Source organism: Mus caroli, chromosome 2, assembly GCF_900094665.2.
Source record: "Mus caroli chromosome 2, CAROLI_EIJ_v1.1, whole genome shotgun sequence".
Lineage (NCBI taxonomy): Eukaryota > Metazoa > Chordata > Mammalia > Rodentia > Muridae > Mus > Mus caroli.
In genome coordinates this window covers 119,704,000-119,722,123 of record NC_034571.1, presented here as the reverse complement: position 1 = coordinate 119,722,123, position 18,124 = coordinate 119,704,000, and the positions used below count along the sequence as shown (strand labels likewise).

At 41.0% G+C, this 18,124-nt stretch overlaps 1 protein-coding gene across 3 annotated transcripts in view; it reads right to left on the bottom strand.

Annotated features, from left to right (window-relative positions):
• Ap4e1 (adaptor related protein complex 4 subunit epsilon 1) overlaps positions 1 to 18,124 on the bottom strand; it is a 60,057-nt gene that overhangs the window by 28,470 nt on the left and 13,463 nt on the right. For all 3 annotated transcript variants that reach the window (XR_003835930.1, XM_021156538.1, XM_029473912.1), the window contains exons 5-8: positions 12,151 to 12,272; positions 7,333 to 7,492; positions 5,834 to 6,000; positions 3,048 to 3,121 (exon numbers count right to left, since the gene is read on the bottom strand). Coding sequence is in view for 2 of the 3 variants with exons in the window: in XM_021156538.1 (XP_021012197.1) it covers positions 3,048 to 3,121; positions 5,834 to 6,000; positions 7,333 to 7,492; positions 12,151 to 12,272 (523 nt within the window). In the remaining variant the exon portion in view is untranslated. The remainder of the gene's footprint in view (positions 1 to 3,047; positions 3,122 to 5,833; positions 6,001 to 7,332; positions 7,493 to 12,150; positions 12,273 to 18,124) is intronic.

Here is an 18,124-nt window from a genome sequence, read left to right as displayed (position 1 = left end):
ACCTAAAGACACTGACTGTAGACACAGATGGAACCTAAAGACACTGACTGTAGACACAGATGGGACCTAAAGACACTGAGTGTAGACACAGATGGAACCTAAAGACACTGAGTGTAGACACAGATGGAACCTAAAGACACTGACTGTAGACACAGATGGGACCTAAAGACACTGAGTGTAGACATAGATGGTGCCCTTAGATGGGGAACCACCACAACCCATACCCAGACTACTTTTGTAAGCCTATGAACTAAAAATGACTTTTATATTTTACAAAGGTTTAGAACAAAAAGGGAGAGGAAGGGGGCAAGATGGCTCAGTGGGTAAACCACTTGCCATACAAGCTTAGTGACCTGAATTTGGTCCCCAGGGCCCAGGCAGTGGGAGAGAAGATCAAACGCTACTAAGCTGTCCTCTGACTTCCAAAGGCAAGATACGGAATGTAAGCATTTTTTATGGGTATACACACATACACAACAGGAAGAAACTAAGCTTTTTTTTTTTTTAAAGGAGACTATGCAATAGAACCTATGTGAAAACCATGATAGTGCATGCTTATAATCCCAGCATTGAAAAGGGAACCAGGAGCATCAAGAGTTCAAGGACATCTTCAGCTATGTAGGGATCTGAGGCAAGCATAGGCTCTGTGAGATTCTGTTTCAGGAGGAAAGAAGGAAGGAAGGAAGGAAGGAAGGAAGGAAGGAAGGAAGGAAGGAAGGAAGGAAAGAGAGAGGGAGGGAGGAAGGGAGGAAGGGAGGAAAAAAATCTATGTGATTTGAAAAATCTAAAATATTTAATATTATGCTCACTATTTGAAAAAAAAAAAACTTGCTGAACCCTGAACTATTACAACAGTCCTAAGATTTAAAATGATATTGTTTTTTTCTGTTATAGTTGGTTTGGTTTTTTTTTTGCCATTCAGAACTCTCCCAGAATCAAATTTGTTTTACAAACAAAAAAACTTGTCATCATCCATATAAACTCTAAATTTTATACTTAGACATTCATGAGATTACTGGGATATAAGTATAGAAAATATTTGCTGGGCAGTGGTGGCACATGCCTTTAATCCCAGCACTTGGGAGGCAGAGGCAGGCAGATTTCTGAGTTCGAGGCCAGCCTGGTCTACAGAATGAGTTCCAGAACAGCCAGGGCTACACAGAGAAACCCTGTCTTGGAAAAAAAAACAACCAAAGGAAAAAAAGAAAGAAAGAAAAAAGAAAATATTAATACTTTGACATCTGTACTTAAGCATAATTAAGTTGGAAATTAATTTGATAGATTTTTTCTTTTCTTTTTTGGGGGGGGGGTAGGGAATGGGTGCTGACACAGGGTCTTATATACCCCCAAGCTGACCTTGAACTATGTAGTGAAGGATTGATTACCTTGAACCTCAAGGGTTCTCTCGTCAACTCCCATGCCCCACTGCCCACGTGCTGGGATTATAGCAGCGCCTTCACCTTACCCCAGAATTTCACGCCTGCTAGACAGGCACCCTAGCAACTTTAGATTTTATTTCCCACCCTGAGCTCTCCAACACTACAGAAGTCTGAGTACACACTCACAACCGAAAGAGCAGCCATCACACTCTCCTGTCCCTGTCCTTCTCTGCAGGGATTAAAAGTGCTTCTGCAGGTTTCTAAGCTGAAAAATGCACCAGGACCACAGAGATGGCTAGTGGGTAAAGACACCTGCCACAAAATCCTGGCAACCTGAGTTCGAGTACTGGAACCAATCTACTGACATGTAGATGGGGAGAACCACACAAAGTTGTGCTCCAATTCTACATGCAAAGCTACACATATAATCATGCATACAAACAAATACCTTAACAATAATAAAACTTTATACTCTGTTTACTCTTCAGTAACAATCCAAACCCTAATCCAAATACCAACTATAAATTACTAAATTAAAAAGGGCAGCACTCCAACATTCACGACACTGGTTTGTTTTTTTCTTTCTCTCTTTCTCTCTTTCTTTCTAAGATTTATTTATTTATTTTATGTTTGTGAGTCCACTGTAGCTGTAAAGATGGGTGTGAGCCTTCATGTGTTTGTTGGGAATTGAATTTTTAGGACCTCCTCTGCTCGCTCTGGTCAACTCCACTCGCTCAGTCCCTGCTTGCTCCGGCCCAAAGATTTATTTATTATTATACAAAAGTACACTGTAGCTGTCTTCAGTCACACCAGAAGAGGGCATCAGATCTCATTACGGATGGTTGTGAGCCACCATGTGGTTGCTGGGATTTGAACTCAGGACCTCTGGAAGAGCAGTCAGTGCTCTTACCCGCTGAGCCATCTCGCCAGCCCATGACACTAGTTTTAACTTTGATATTTTAAGTTAGATTATGCTCAAGCAAAATTCAGAGCTCTTTAGACTAGATTTTACTTTCACCTTATCTCTAACAGATCAAAGAAATTTAATAAATACTTGGCAACTGGTTAACTGGTTTAAGAACTTCAAATATTTTTACAAAATATGTCACAGACTTAATGAGTTATTCCTAAAATTAGATGTTTTGCTGGGTGTTTTCAACAAAGACAATTATAATAAGGAATCTAAGTACGTATTTAGAAAACGTCACAGTTCCATAACTAGAAAGACAGCTCAGTTGGTAAACTACTTGTCAAACAAGCATGAGGAACAAACATGAAGACCTTAGTTCCCTCAAACCCACAGGAAAGCCAGACACAGTGGCGCATGCTTGCAGTTCATGAGTGAGCGGGGCAAAGGCGACGGCACCCAGTGGTCAGCCAACCACATCTAATCAGCAAGGCCCCAGGCCCAGCGAAAGACCTGTCTCAGAGCAGAATATACACACACATGCATGTGTACCTACACACATACTTGCATATCTATACTCATGCACACAAAGTCACAATTTCAAATTACTGCTATTTTCAGTGCTTACATTAACCCAAAGCTCCATCTTAAAATTAATGCACAAAAATTTCTTTGGAATTTATGGTATTTTAACACATACTTAGCTTCAACACTGAAAAGCACCATTCGTCATTAAGAAAACATGGTCATATTTTACCTACCATAAGTGACATTGTGATTTAACTCGGCTCTTCGTAAGGATTCATCAAGAACATCATACATTAATTCACTTGTCCTGTTTAAGAGATATTTTATTTGCGGGAGAATTACAGTATTCTAACCCAACAAAACAGTTTTTCAAACTTCTCTCTCTTTAAAACTGAGGATCTACAGAAGACAAGTGAAAAAAATTCATTTTACAGTAAAGTTATACAAATTTTCACATCAAAAGAAAGATGGTCTTTTCATGAGATAAACTTCCTACTTCACCAAAGGGACAGTGAGGAGACACCAAGGTCACGTAGCACTGCCCGGCCTGGCCCTGGTGTACAAACCAGATTGTTATGTAGTGCCCATGCCCTCTTAAATTTTATTTGCAACAAAGTATTTCTGGGTTGTTTTTGTTTTTGTTTTTGTTGTTATTATTGGTTTTTCGAGACAGGGTTTCTCGGTGTAGTGAACTCAGAAATCCGCCTGCCTCTGCCTCCCAAGTGCTGGGATTAAAGGCGTGTGCCACCACATCTGGCAGTATTTCTGTTTTAAGTTACAAAATTAATATTTCACATATCTAGATTTCAGATAGAATATTAATTTATCAACTAGCTTGTTATAAAAATATTCCAATTCTAGTCTTTTCCTGAAGAACAAATAAGTTCTTTACTAAGAAAAATTTAGGGGGCTGGAAAGGATGGCTCAGCGGTTAAGAGCACTGACTGCTCTTCCAGAGGTTCTGAGTTCAATTCCCAGCAAGCACATAGTGGCTCACAACCATCCATAATGAGATCTGATGCCCTCTTCTGGTGTGTCTGAAGACAGCTACGGTGTACTTATATAATATAAATAAATCTTAAAAAAAAAAAAGAAAAATTTAATTTCCATTTATATTAAAAAATAAACAAACCACTCATGTTTTATGGTCCCTGATTATAGTGACAGTGATAGTTGACATAGATACTTTTAAAAATTAAAAATCAAAGCCCCAGCCGGGCGTGGTGGCGCACGCCTTTAATCCCAGAACTCGGGAGGCAGAGGCAGGCGGATTTCTGAGTTCGAGGCCAGCCTGGTCTACAAGGTGAGTGCCAGGACAGCCAAGGCTACACAGAGAAACCCTGTCTNACAAGGTGAGTGCCAGGACAGCCAAGGCTACACAGAGAAACCCTGTCTCGAAAAACCAAAAAAAAAAAACAAAAAAACAAAAAACAAAAAACAAAAAAAAAAAAAAAAATCAAAGCCCCGTGGTGATGGTGCACGCTTTTAACCCCAACACTCAAGAAGTAGATGCAGGTAGTCTCTGTGAGTTCAAGGCCAGCTTGGCCTACAGTACAAGTTCCAGAACAGCTGGGGATACAGAGAGAAACCCTGTCTCAAAAAAAAATCAATTTTTTTTTAAAAAGAAAAAGTCAGTTTGAATTAGGTGTACTTTGATTTTCTCTAGACAGAAGTATAAATATATAATGATAATACAGGATAACTAAATTTGTCATTTTATTATATCTTCTACTACAGCAAACACAACCAATCCTTCTACAAAATTCAATAATACCACACCTAGATTAGAGTGAGGTTTTTCAATTTTACAAACAGGAAGAAATCTCATGAAATATGGAACCATTTATGGACATGGTTGAGCTAAATATTTATAACATAAGATGCACAGTGCTAGAAAACACAAGAGAATATTTAAATAATAGATATAAAACACTTTCCTAAGATATTTTCAATTACTTTATAATCATGTTAAGAAGTAAATGTTTTTACTTCGCCACATTAAGCTCTTACTAGTGTTGTGTGAATTATAATTATTTAAAAATACTTCTAAAATCATTTTATGTTTATGTATATAGATGTTTTCTTTTCTTGTGCGTCTGTATACCACATGTGTTCCTGGTGCCTATGGAGGCAAGAAGAGGGATTTGGAGTTACAGATAGCTGTGAGCTGCCACAAGGGTGCTGAGAATCAAGTCTGGGTCTTCTGTAAAAGCAACAAGGGCTCTTACCCTGTAAGCATTCTCTCCAGTACCATCAATTATTAACATAAAGACTTACTAACATAGACTGTCATAGTTAGTTCAGCAAAGGAGAAAACATTCTACTTGTCTGTACTCTAGGAGTTTGACTCTACCTATCTGTTCAATTGCTTCTATTTACCATTTGACTGAGCTGGGTGAGGGTAAACAGTAGCTTCCTCATCTTTGTATCTTTGGATATATTCTCTAAGCTTATCCACCAAGGTAACAACAACAAAATTAGTAAATAAACTTACTAAAAATCCTTGAAGTTATTTCCTGACAACACTTGATGATGTTTTATAGACCAGGAAGGTATAATACAATAACATAAAATTACTAATTTTCAGGCAGAATTCCAATAACCTTGCATCAGAACTCCATGGTATAACAGGCTATATGTTAAGAAAATAGTAATATCTAGTGAAAAGTGCAGATATCTGAAACTCAAGCTTTAATGCTTATACACAGCGATCTTCATTAAACTATGTGCTCTCTATGGTTGTTTTCAAACTATAACAACAGAGCTCAACAGCTACAGCAGACAGCTTGTGACCCACACAGGGGAAATGTTTCTTTCTGGCTTATGCTTTCTTCCAATGACGAAGCAAGTACATCTTACAAGTGGAGAATATGGATAAGCTTGGAATGCACAGTAAACTGTGTTTTTACATTAGCTTATTTACTACCAGTAAGGCAGTAAGTGCTGGAAACTTGTGGGTGACCGACCAAGCAAAGCTATGACAAGGTGTGTCACTGTCACTCTGACCTGGGAGGTTTACCTTTCATCGTCTTTCCCCAGCAGTCCCAGTATTCTCAGGAGCTGAATCTGTAACCATGGCGCTGGCACACTGTGGTAACTGAATTCTACCGGGAGCTTCCCTCCCACCACTTGCTTTAAAATTGTTACAAAACTCTCCGTCAAGTCTTTATATCCAGAAGCATTTTCCTGCATTAAAAAAAATTCTGTTAATAATAATGTCTTTTTTTTCTTTATTTATTTTTGAGATAAAGTCTCATATAACCCAGGGCTGTCCTCAAATTTGCTATGTAGCCAAGTTATTCTTTTATATCCATCCATCCATGTGTGTGTGTGTGATATATATATATATATATATATATATATATATGCACTTTAAAACTTTATATGTAAGTACTACATTTCCCCTCATTTCCATCCCCTACCCATTACCCTGCCATCTCCTCCTGTGTCCCTCTCCTCCTCCCTCCCAAATCCATGATTTCTTTTTAATTATTATCATAAATGCACACATACACACAAACATACACATACATATAAAAATCTGCTGAGTCCATTTAGAGTTGCTCACATGTACGCATGCCTAAGCTGACCACCTGGTATCAGATAGCTTATCAGAGGCTTATCCCTGGAGAAGACTGATTCTCCCTCTCCTGGCAGCCATTAGGTACCTGTAGCTCTTCATGAGGGGAGCGGGGAGTGGGGGTGGGGCTTGTGAGATTTCTCCTGTCCATAATGGGATGCTACCTGGTATCACTATTCAGGGTTCTAGGAGACCACATTGTTGAGCTGTCATGAGTGCAGCTCCCTGTCTCACTGCAGAAGACACTGTCTCACAGCAGATGCCCTAGTCCTCTGGCTCCTATAATCCTCCCACCCCTCCTCAGGATGTTCCCGGAGTCTGAGGCATACATAGGAGGTGTGTTGTAGATGTATCTACTGTGGTTGGGCACCCCACAGTCAGTGTCCTCTAAATCTTAACCAGTTGTGGATTTGAACTCCTGATCTGTCTTCCATACAACTCATATAAGCAACTTACAAGTTACATTTATAAGTAAATAATAGTATAAAATATATTTATGTGTGTGTGAGTGTGGTAAATATGTGTGGCATATGTACACATGTGTGCATGAGGGTGGGCCTATGCACATGCAGAGTCCAGAGGAGGATTCTAGATCCTGCTCTATCACACTGCTTTATTTCCTTGAGTCAGGGTCTCTTGCTGAACTTAGAGCAAGACTGTCAGGCAAGAAGACCTAGAATCCCTTGTCTCTGCCTCCCTCAGCACTAGGGTGCAGGCATACATGGATGGCAACACCCATCTTTCTACATGGATGCTGGGATTTGATCTCAGATCTTCCTGCTTGTGTACCAAGCATTGTCACCCACGGGGCCATCTCTCTAGCCTATTAGTGGTATAAAATATTAATCATTTTATTAAAATACCTGAGTTTTCTTCTAATTCATAGGGATATTGTTGCAATGGTAACTACTGAGCACATGCTGAAATTGCCAACTTACCTTAATCATCCTAAGGTATATGTGCAAAGAGGCAGCCATGACCCCAACATCTCTGTCACAAAGTGCTTTCCGAAATTTAGTATGGATATGCTGTACTTGATTGGGGGCAATGAGGTAAAATTTGTATAATGCCAGAACTGCTTTTCTTCGTATAATCTCCCTAAGGATAAAAAATGAAGTTTAAACAAGGCAACCTGGGCCATCAAGTATCTATTACTAAATATTTTATTCGACTACAACAAAGTATAAAAAAGATAAAGATCCTATTTCTGGCTATGTATGAATTCAACTGTCTTCTGTAGTCGGGGAGGCTGCTGTGCACAGATCTACATTTGTGTGTGTGGAGGCCATGAACAGGTGCATGTTTGTGTGTGTGGAGGCTAGGATGATGTCAGTATCTCCCTCTGTCACCCTCTACCTTCTTTTCTGAGACAGGGTCACATACTTAATCTGGAGCTTACTGGTTCACTTTACTAGCCTGGCTGGGCAGAAAGCCCGGGACCTCCCCGCGCCATCTCAGCCCTGGCTTTCCAGGGGCATGCTGACACATGAAGCCCTGGCTTTCCAGGGGCATGCTGACACATGAAGGTTCTAGGGGGCCACACTCACTTCCAAACTTCACAACCACACCCCAAGCACACTGGCAACTGAGCCGTCTCTTCAGCCCCTTTTAAGTACTGTTGTTTTATGAGACAGGGTCTCACTGTATAGCCCAGGCTGGTCTCCAACTCATGATCTTCCTACCTCAGGCTCCAAAGTACTGCAAATACAGGTGTGGAGCACTGTGCCCAAAAAAACCCTAGCTGCCTGTCAGTTATAAATTTCTCTAATTATAGAACTTTAAGTAACATGCACAGATTACTTTTGTAATCAATTAAAATAAGATAAACACATTTTTTAATTCCTTGATTCCATTCTTGTCTCTTCGTTAGGATAAAAACTGTTCTCTATACAAGGTAAATATCTTCCAAGTACTGCTGGGATAGGGAAGCCAAAGATGCGTCTTTTCTTACTGGGATTTGTCTTTAAATCCTTGTGATAATAAAGAGCTAACGTGGAAGACGGTCTCACATGTCATCTCTAGCAGATTATGTTTCACCAACATGCAGCAACCATGAGAAGATGATATCATACATCCTAGTTTTTATTTCTTTGGTTGGTTTTGATTTCATGTTTTGTTGTTGTGTTTCAGTGCAGGGGAAATCCTTAGAGAAGCATACATACCAAAGAAACAAAAGACCCAAGTTCAAATTCCAGCACCCAAGGTTGGTGGCTCACAACCACCTGTAACTCTAGCACCAGGGGCATCTAATGGACACTGCACTGAGACAGAAGCTTTTGACCAGATTTATGGTTCTAGGCAGGAATTCCCTATTCAAGACTATTCAAGAAAGCCCCTTTTCAAGACTATGGAAACCTACAACTCTGTTAACTAATTAAAACATACAGTTTAAAAGGAAGGGCTTGAACTGAGTTTCCCTGCAGCAGTGGGCAACACTTTCCCAGAAAACATTGGTAATTAGGTAACTTATTAGTCAGGAAGGCCCGAAAGCTCCCAGAGCAACCCAGGTCACTGCCGCTGCTCCTGTAAGTACATGACAAAACCCTGCTGATGGAGGCAGCACGCATTTTGGTTATAGGACTCTGTGCTTGCCTCTGTGCTGGCTTTTACCTGAGGGCTGGGGTCTGAGCTCAGCCCAGGCCTACACAGCCTGCTGTCCACTCAACTCTCAACCCACACATGCTTGAGAAATCAGGTTTACATACAGGATTGTTGGAGAATTGAGGGGTTTTCTCTTATACATCATTTATTTCATGGTTTTTAAAAGTATTAACATTCTAAATAATAACACATTATGTTGTAGGATACACAAATAGTCAACTATTAATAAAGCTCAAAGCGACCTGGAAACGGTCCCCGTGCTGGTCGGCTTCCACTGTTGTTATAGGTGTGCTTGATGTCCACTTGCCACACATCATACTCACCACAGTAAGGGACTGCTTCTGAGGAAGTGTCCTGAGAGCCCTGACTGGTGTGACTCTGGGCTACACCTTCTGGGATCCCAGATCAAAAGGGTACAGCCAAAGGACAATCAGCCTGCCTTTTGCTGGCTTGGCTTCCCTCTTGCCACAGATTTGATTTGCTCTGTCACCACTGTTGATTCCTTTGCTGACAGCAGAACCAGCATTTCTGAACTTTCATAGTAAACTAAGGACCAGGGGTAATCCAGGAAACTTCTGGGCTTACAGCGCCAGACTGGGACTGCTGAGGCACTTGGCCTTTTGCCACGTATATTTTCACTATCATGTCCTACCTTTATCCTTTCCTATGACAGAGCCTGGGTGGTACTACGCTGAGTGATGAAGTGCCCAGCTGCAAGGACTGAGGAATTATGAGGTTCTCCTCTCGGGTGTGATTCTTATTGTTACTACTTTAAAGCTGAGTTATTAAATTCTTTAATAAAAATAATTTTCTAATTATGCATGTTGTGTAGATGTGTGTGTGTGTGTGTGTGGCTGGAGAGATGCCTCAGTGGTTAAGAGCACATGCTGCTCTTCACATCTTCCTGAGGACTCGAGTTCGATTCTCAGCACCATGTCAGGCAGTTCCTAACTGCCTATGATTCCAGCTCCAGGACATCTAGCCCTTTGACCTCTATGAGCACCTGTACTGATGTGCACACACCCACACAGATACACATAATAAAAAGAATAAAAAATATTTAAAAGACAGGCACACCTCCTTGGAGATAGACCCTTTATGAAACACAACTGACCTGTCACTCAAGATGTGCCAGTGCAATAGTGACATGACTATTATAGGGGTGACCAACCACTTTCTAACTGGATGTGAGGCCTGCTCCACAGGAGGGAATTTATGCCTGGTACTGGGAACCTGGTCTGAAGTTTAGGGCTCATGGGCCCTATGCAAGAACCTACTACTATTATTTTGCTAAATAGACACATTGCCAAGCTGTCTTCTAAATATTTATGTTTATAACCATAAATTAGTGCTTTCTCGACCAGAGAAATACCTGTCAGAAGCCACCTAGGAAAGGCTATGGCAAGCAAGCGAGTTTTCTGGAGAAGGCCCACCGCTATGCATGGCTGTGATGGCCATGATTATATAACCTAATGATTCCTGGGCATCAGACTACCCTATTGGGCAAATTCCCTATAGATCAGCAGGAAGATGAACTTTCATTAATTAATGCTAGATGAATTAATTATAGAATTCCTGATTTGATTCAAATAATTTTAAGAGGAAAGTTTGAGGACATGGTTTTGTTTTGCCAGAAAGATGTAATAAAGTTAGATCAAGAATAGAATGCTTCCATTCCTCATAGAATAGTACCTATAGGCTGCATAATAAGGAATACAGTGGGGTTTTATAAACTGCACTAAGGAGAGAATGAAGCTTAGGACAAATATGTGATCAAGTTAAAACATTCATTCTAGGTCAGATCCGAGGATGAAGCCACAAGTGTGTACTATGATAAAGCAAGGCCATGTGAAACTGTGGCTTTGAACTTATACTGAGCTTACAGAATGAAACACTGCTTTGAAGTTACTACTGACATCCTTCTGTAACTCCTCTTTTGTGTAACATTTATCTGTGAGGTAATTTTATAAAGAACTTTTGTCTAAAATAGTAAATTGCCGAAGAGAAAAAATAAAGTGAGGCTTTTGGGGCTCTACTCCAGCCACCAAATGTCTATATGTCTATATGTCTGTCTGTCTATATATATGTGCATATATACATATGTAGGTATATGTGTATGTAAATAACTATTCATGTGCACTTGTGAAACTGATGAAATAGGTGATCAGTCCAGACAGTGTGTGTGTGCGTGTGTGTACATGTGTTACTTTTCTCAGCACTTTGACCAGTCTCTGCTTTAACCATTGTGTACAGACGTGTATACACACACACACACACACACACACACACACACACACACACACGAGATTCTTCTTTTCTTCCTTTTCTTTTCTCTTTGGCTCACAAAGAACTCCGAGCCTTTTGCCTGCCCATCTAGGGGTCCTTGAGCTCAAGAGGAAAGTGCCCAGGAAAGGCCTCAGAATAACAAAGAGTTAAAGAAAGAGATACGTTACCAAAGTAAACAACTTCTGCCCAGCAATCACAGACACCACCCTCCTGCCTTCCTAAGAGAACTGGATACAGAACTAGACCTCAGCAAAACATCCTTTTTGCGGTGGGGCAGAGAGGCAATGGTTAAAGCAGAGACTTACAATTGGTCCAAGAGCTGAGAAAAGTAACTGTGAGTGCTCAGCCCTAAACAGGGCATCCATATTACAAACACCTTCCCTCGAAGCTCAGGGGACATCTTGAAAAAGGGGAGGAAAACATGTAAGAGCTAGAAGATGAGGAGGAGTACCAGGAGAGACTGTCTCGTGACATGACATGGTCATGGCCTTATGAACTCACTGCAGCTGTGGTTACCTACACAAAACCTGCACAAAATGAAGTCAGTTAATATCCCAGCACGAGTAGTAGGGAGACCCAAAAGCGTGTAATCTTTCTCTGACTACTCATGTTTGGTAGATGGGTCAACACCCATGCATACGTGGGCAACACTAACTGGACTCAGTGGGTTGTTGTTATTAAGACAGAAGGAAAAAAGACACGAAGGTGAAGAGGTTATGTTGGGAACGGTCTAAGGAGTCAGGTGTGGATATGATCAAGTACAATGCACAGACGTATGGAATCATGAAAGAGTAAATGAAATAGACAAATGAATCTGTTTTGAAATATATAGTATAGACATCTAATCTATGTCAAAATAATTTACTTACTTAGAATGTTGAAGTTTATCTTCTATTAGTGGAAGAACAGCTGGAATCATTTCTCGAGGGAAAATCTGGCTGACAACAGTTAGTGCCATACATACTTCGACCAGATTAGTGCTCTGCAAGTCCTGCCATACGCAAGCAAAGAAGACAGAGAGAGTCAAAGCAAGAAAAGACAGACTTAACATGATAGCAATCCTGCTTCTTAATGATTCCCCTAGCTTTATATATTCACACCTGCCTGTGAACCTACAAAATATCCCCACTGGTTTTATTTGCTTTGAGCTACAGGCCAAAGAAAGCATTCAGAAGTGGGCAACAGCCCTCTCTAGTTTAACAGCAAAGTAAAATAGAAACTTTGCAAAACAGATCAAGGAAAAGTCCAGACTCTGTCCTGAAAGACTGGTGGTTCTGGGAGCTCTTCCTACCCAATGGATGACAGTGATCAGAACTAGAGGACAGAGAGTCTCAGAAAATTCAAACTACTCTCCCAGTAACATACATGTTAGAGCAGGGCAGGGTAGAGAGGATGAGGCAGGAGAGAAAAGGTTTATGGGGCAGAGGTGGAGGGAGGAGAGGTGCTGGAAACCCACACTACTGATGAACTCAGAGCAAGTGTTACAGTAGATGCTAAATCTGGCCAACAGAATAAATACCTCTACACTACAGAGTTAAACTTTGAATCATACTTGAACAGTGTTCAGCCAAATAGAAAGCTGATCAGAACTAAAGTCCACAGAGGAACTTAAACACAGGTTTCAAGAGGTGACCTGGACATTGGGAAAGACAGCCTAGGGGTATGGCTAACAATCAAAACTGGACTTTTTTTGACTCTTTTTTAGACTTGTGTGTGTGTTGTGTCCTGTGGGGAGTACACGTGTGCCACAGCTGTATGTAGAGGGCAGAGGACAACTTCGTGGAGTCCATTCTCTCCCTCTGCCCTATGTGGGCTCCAGGAATAGAACACAGATTATCAGCCATCTCACAGTGGTCCCAAATGGACTCTTGAAATACTGCCCATAGGTGTGACACGCATCTGGGAGCCCAAGAAGAACATGGAAAGAGATGAAACTGGAATCAGCAAGCTAGGAGAGTTGCATCCAGGTTCTGTCTCAACCAGCTTTCTTCATCTGCATTCATTCCACTTTAATACCCAGGGTCAATTCAGGTGGGCCAAGTCTGCCTCTACTCTCACTCTGTCCTTTCTTTCCTTTCCCTAGGCTTCCTTAAAGAATGAAAGCTGACACATGCTTTGTGCTATCTCTGTCTCAGACTCTCAAAAGCTTGGCTGCCCTCTTTTACCTTTGTCTTCTCTTTCAACATTTAGTCAACACTGCCCATGCCCACTCTAATCTTGTTTCTACTGCTTCCCACTTCATTTATTTCTCCCTCCCTTACTTATGTCTATAACCAATACTACTCGATAACCGTACTGCTTTTCTTTTCCATTCAGTCACAGCAACTACTATGGTAGTCTATATAGCACTCTATGTGATTTTCAACGACTGTGTACTCATGCTGGGCCTACCACTGGTTTAAAAGCAGACACAGATAATGACTGTTTTTTGCACATGGACTTCTCCAAGGTAAGAGCTGAGAACTGACTGTCGCACAGAGGAAAAATGATATTTCAGCCCTGCTATGTAGTCTAGTCTCTCTAGAACATGGTGAACATTTCAATTTAAAGAGAGTTTTAAGAACACAAATCCCATCACCACTTCGATACTGCAAAACTCCAGAAACATGAGAAACCAAAATAACAGAACTCCTCCAAAAACTGCAAAGCCCACAGCAGTGTCCTAAAAATACGGTGGATTAGATGAAACGCCAAGCAAGGAATTCTAAAGAATGCTTGAAGAGGACAAACATAAACTCTTACTGAATCTCAAGAGAACACAAGGTACAAAAGCAGAATTCTGAAAAACCACTCAACTGAAACACTGCAAATGCAAAATGCAGTAAGTCAAATAAAGTTTCCCGGTGAGCTTCACTGAACAGATGGATGGGGACTGGGGAAGGGAGGGCAGAATACCAGGGCCTGAAGGCCTGAAGAATGACAGGGTAGAGGAGTTAGGACATTCTTATTACAACAAATATAAAACAGTAAGTTCAATCAACATTCATTATCTATTGAATTCTATGAGAAGATAAACTCTATAAACTATGGTCATTAAAAGGAGAATTCTATGTCAACGGCATAGAAATATATTCAATACAATTATAGCAGAAAGTTTCCCAACTCTAAGGAAAAGGATTGCCCATCCAAGTATAGGAGGCATTTAGGATTCCCAAATGGATTAGAGCACCAATTTCAGCTGACACCTCAAACACCAAACATGCAGAAGGTGCATTGAATGCTCTGCGGTGGTTTGGATAAGAATGGCCCCCATGGGCTGGAGAGATAGCTCAGCAGTTAAGCACTGACTCCTCTTTCCAGAGGTCCTGAGTTCAATTCCCAGCAACCACAACTCACAACCATCTGTAATGGGATCTGATGTTCTCTTCTGGTGTGTCTGAAGATAGCCATAGTGTACTCATACACATAAAATAAATAAATAAATCTAAAAAAAAAAAACAAAAACAAAAACAACCATACACACACACACACACACACTCACACACACACATACACACACACACACACACACACACACACACACACACACACACACACACACACACACACACACTCACACTCACACACACACACAGAATGGCCCCCACAAGCTCAGATATTTGAATGGTTAGTTTCTACTTGGTGAAACTGTTGGGGAAGGATTAGAAGGTGTGGACTTGCTGGAAGAGGAGTATCACTGGGAACGAGCTTTGAGGTTTCAAGAGCCCATACCATTCCCAGTGCACTTTCTGCCTCCTGGTAGTGGGTCAAGATGTGAACTCTCAGCTGTTCCTGCCACCTGCCCTGTCATCATGGACTCTAATCCTCTGAAACTATAAACCCAGTTAAATGCTTTCTTTACAAGTTGCCTTGGTCATGTTTTATCACAGCAATAGGATAGTAACAAACACTAAGTCATAAGTAAGGGCAGGTTTGCCACACCAACTCCAGTAGAATCTGTGTGACAAGTTCCACAGACTGAGGCAGTAGACTTCAAAAGAAGGAGATCTCCTGGAACTGTTTTTGGAACTCCTGATCAGAGCAAAATATTGAGCCGAAGTTCTCATGGCAATCTATCTGCTTTTTTTCCCCTTATTCCTTTTCTTATTTACATGTTCCTGGTAGCCTAGGCCAAGATCTTAAGCGAGAATAATGGGTAAGAAACCATCCCTTGAGATGGGGTCACTAACATGACCTTATCTCTGGGGAAACCAACGCTTTACTTTATAAATCATTTACAAATTTATATAATAGTATTATGATAAATAAAAACTTTCACAACAATAAAATTTCATATGGCTGCATGTGTGTTATCAGAGGTGGGCTTTGGTATATGGTAAAGGAAGCCTTAAATAAAAAGAATTAAAATAGCTTAAATTTATGCATTGAAGATTTATAAAAAATCAGGCATTAGATGTTAAACAATAATTGACCGTAAAGATTTATTAACCTGCTCTTAGAAATATGCCACTAGCCTTGGATGACTGCTCCACCGAATACATCCTTTCAAAATTGTTATACTTGGATGATTTCTATTAATCATGATGTTATCTGTTCTGCTTGTGATTCACTGAATACATCTTCTAAGAGTTGTAATATTTGTTCTTTTAATGTATAAAAACCCCTGCTTGAGAGCTGCAAAATACACTCAGATTCAAACTGCCTCTGTTTGTCACCACCGAATCCTTACCCACCTGGCTTCGAGGACCCTCATTCCAGGGACCCCATACCCGACTGGGGTGGTCTGTGGCACAGGCTCATTAAGATAACGTTAGATTTTCAACAGAAACTTTTTAAGTTAATAGGTCTCGGAGCTGTATCTCAAGCTCTGAAAGGCAAGTGCCAGGTGACCAAATGCAGCCAGTGTGTCTGTAAACTGAAGGGGGTTAAAAAAAAAAGTTCCTCAACAGAAACAGGCTAATGCCAAGCCATATATAGAACATTACATCACCCTCCAAGGCTCAGAAAACATCATGAAGAAGAGGCAGAAAGAATGCAAGAACCAAGGAGAAGTTGGGAAGGAGTTTGGAATGTTAATTCCAGCCACAACATGGCTATGCATGCCTGAGCTCCTAGCAGTTGTAATTTCCTGCACAAAATCTGCACAAGATTGAGCCATCAACCCGGGCGTGGTGGCGCACGCCTTTAATCCCAGCACTTGGGAGGCAGAGGCAGGCAGATTTCTGAGTTCGAGGCCAGCCTGGTCTACAGAGTGAGTTCCAGGACAGCCAGGGCTATACAGAGAAACCCTGTCTCGAAAAAAAAAAAAAAGAAGAAGAAGAAGATTGGACCATCAACAATCTGTCCTAAAGAGAAAAGATCCATGGGCCATGAGCCCTCCCTGAGGATGTATGTGCAGTCGCCTGATGGAGGCAGGGTAGATGTGTTCTTCTGCAGTGTAGCATCACTAAGTGGCCCATGCCCCTGTCAAGATGCCTTTACCTACTCTCCTGCAAACAGCACTAGTGAAACTCACTGGGTCATACAAGAGAAAGACATGAACACAGTAAGGGGAAAGCTGGGAAAGCAAGAGGCCTCCAGGAGTCAGAGGGGCAAGAGAGGATCAGAGTGAGCATGTCCAAACTGCATTGTATACAGGAATAAAGACGCCACAATGAAACCCACTTTATCTACAAATAACACACAAAGTACACAAAGCTTTGAAAAAAGGCGGAAGAAACTAAAACCCACTATCTGACGCCTCAAACACCAAAGTCCATTCTACAGCAGAAAATACTTGAAGAAATGCTTCAGACTGAAAACTGAACGTACTCACCAAGTCCAGGGATCATAAACTACACAAAAACACTAGCTAAGTAAATGAAGATCAAGAAAACACCCAACACTACAAAATCAACAAAATGGCAAGAATTAATAGACACCTTACAATAATAACTCTGCATTACCAATTGCCTCAATTCACCAATCAAAAGACACAGAATGCCAGAGTGTATTAAAACCCAACATGCATCTACCTGTTGCCTCTATAGCATGCGCCTCACACTCCCAGACAGACTCTGCCTTAGGGAGAAAGGAAGGGAAGGGAAGCCAAGGAAAAGGAATTAGGAACAAGCTGGGGTTAACTAACTGACAAACTAGACTTTAAACCAAAATCAGTGAGAAGGGTTGAAGAAGGAACAGCCTGGCTCAGCTGTAAAGGTACACGCTTCGCAAGCAGGATGGCCTTAGCTCGGTCCCTGGAACCCACAGTGGAAGGAAGAACCAACTCCTCAAAGTTGTCCTCCAGCCTTCACATGGCACAGAACAAATTCAATGTAAGTTTTAAAATCCGAGATAATGCACATAAATAATGTAAAGATATACCTTAGGGCCTCGGTAAACAAGAACAGTCAAATCTAAAACCAGTAAGTAGAAAAAAATTAGATCAGAACAGAAATTAATAAAAACAAAAAATGAAATCTGTTTTTTTTGAAACGATAAATGAGATCAACCATTAGCCAAAACAACCAAAGAGAAAGTGGACCCAAATTAATAAAATTAGAGATGAAAAGAGAAACATTTCAACAGATACCAACAAAATTCAGAAAACCATTAGAATGTTTTAAAAACTTGTATTACAGTCTGGAGAGATGGCTCAGTGGTTAAGAGTACTGACTGCTCTTCCAAAGGTCCTGAGTTCAATCCCAGCAACCACATGGTGGCTCACAGCCATCTGTAATGAGATCTGATGCCCTCTTCTGGTGTGTCTGAAGACAACTACAGTATACTTACATATGATAATAAGTAAATCTTAAAAAAAAAAAAAAAGCCAGGCTTGGTGGCGCACGCCTTTAATCCCAGCACTCGGGAGGCAGAGGCAGGCGGATTTCTGAGTTCGAGGCCAGCCTGGTCTACAAAGTGAGT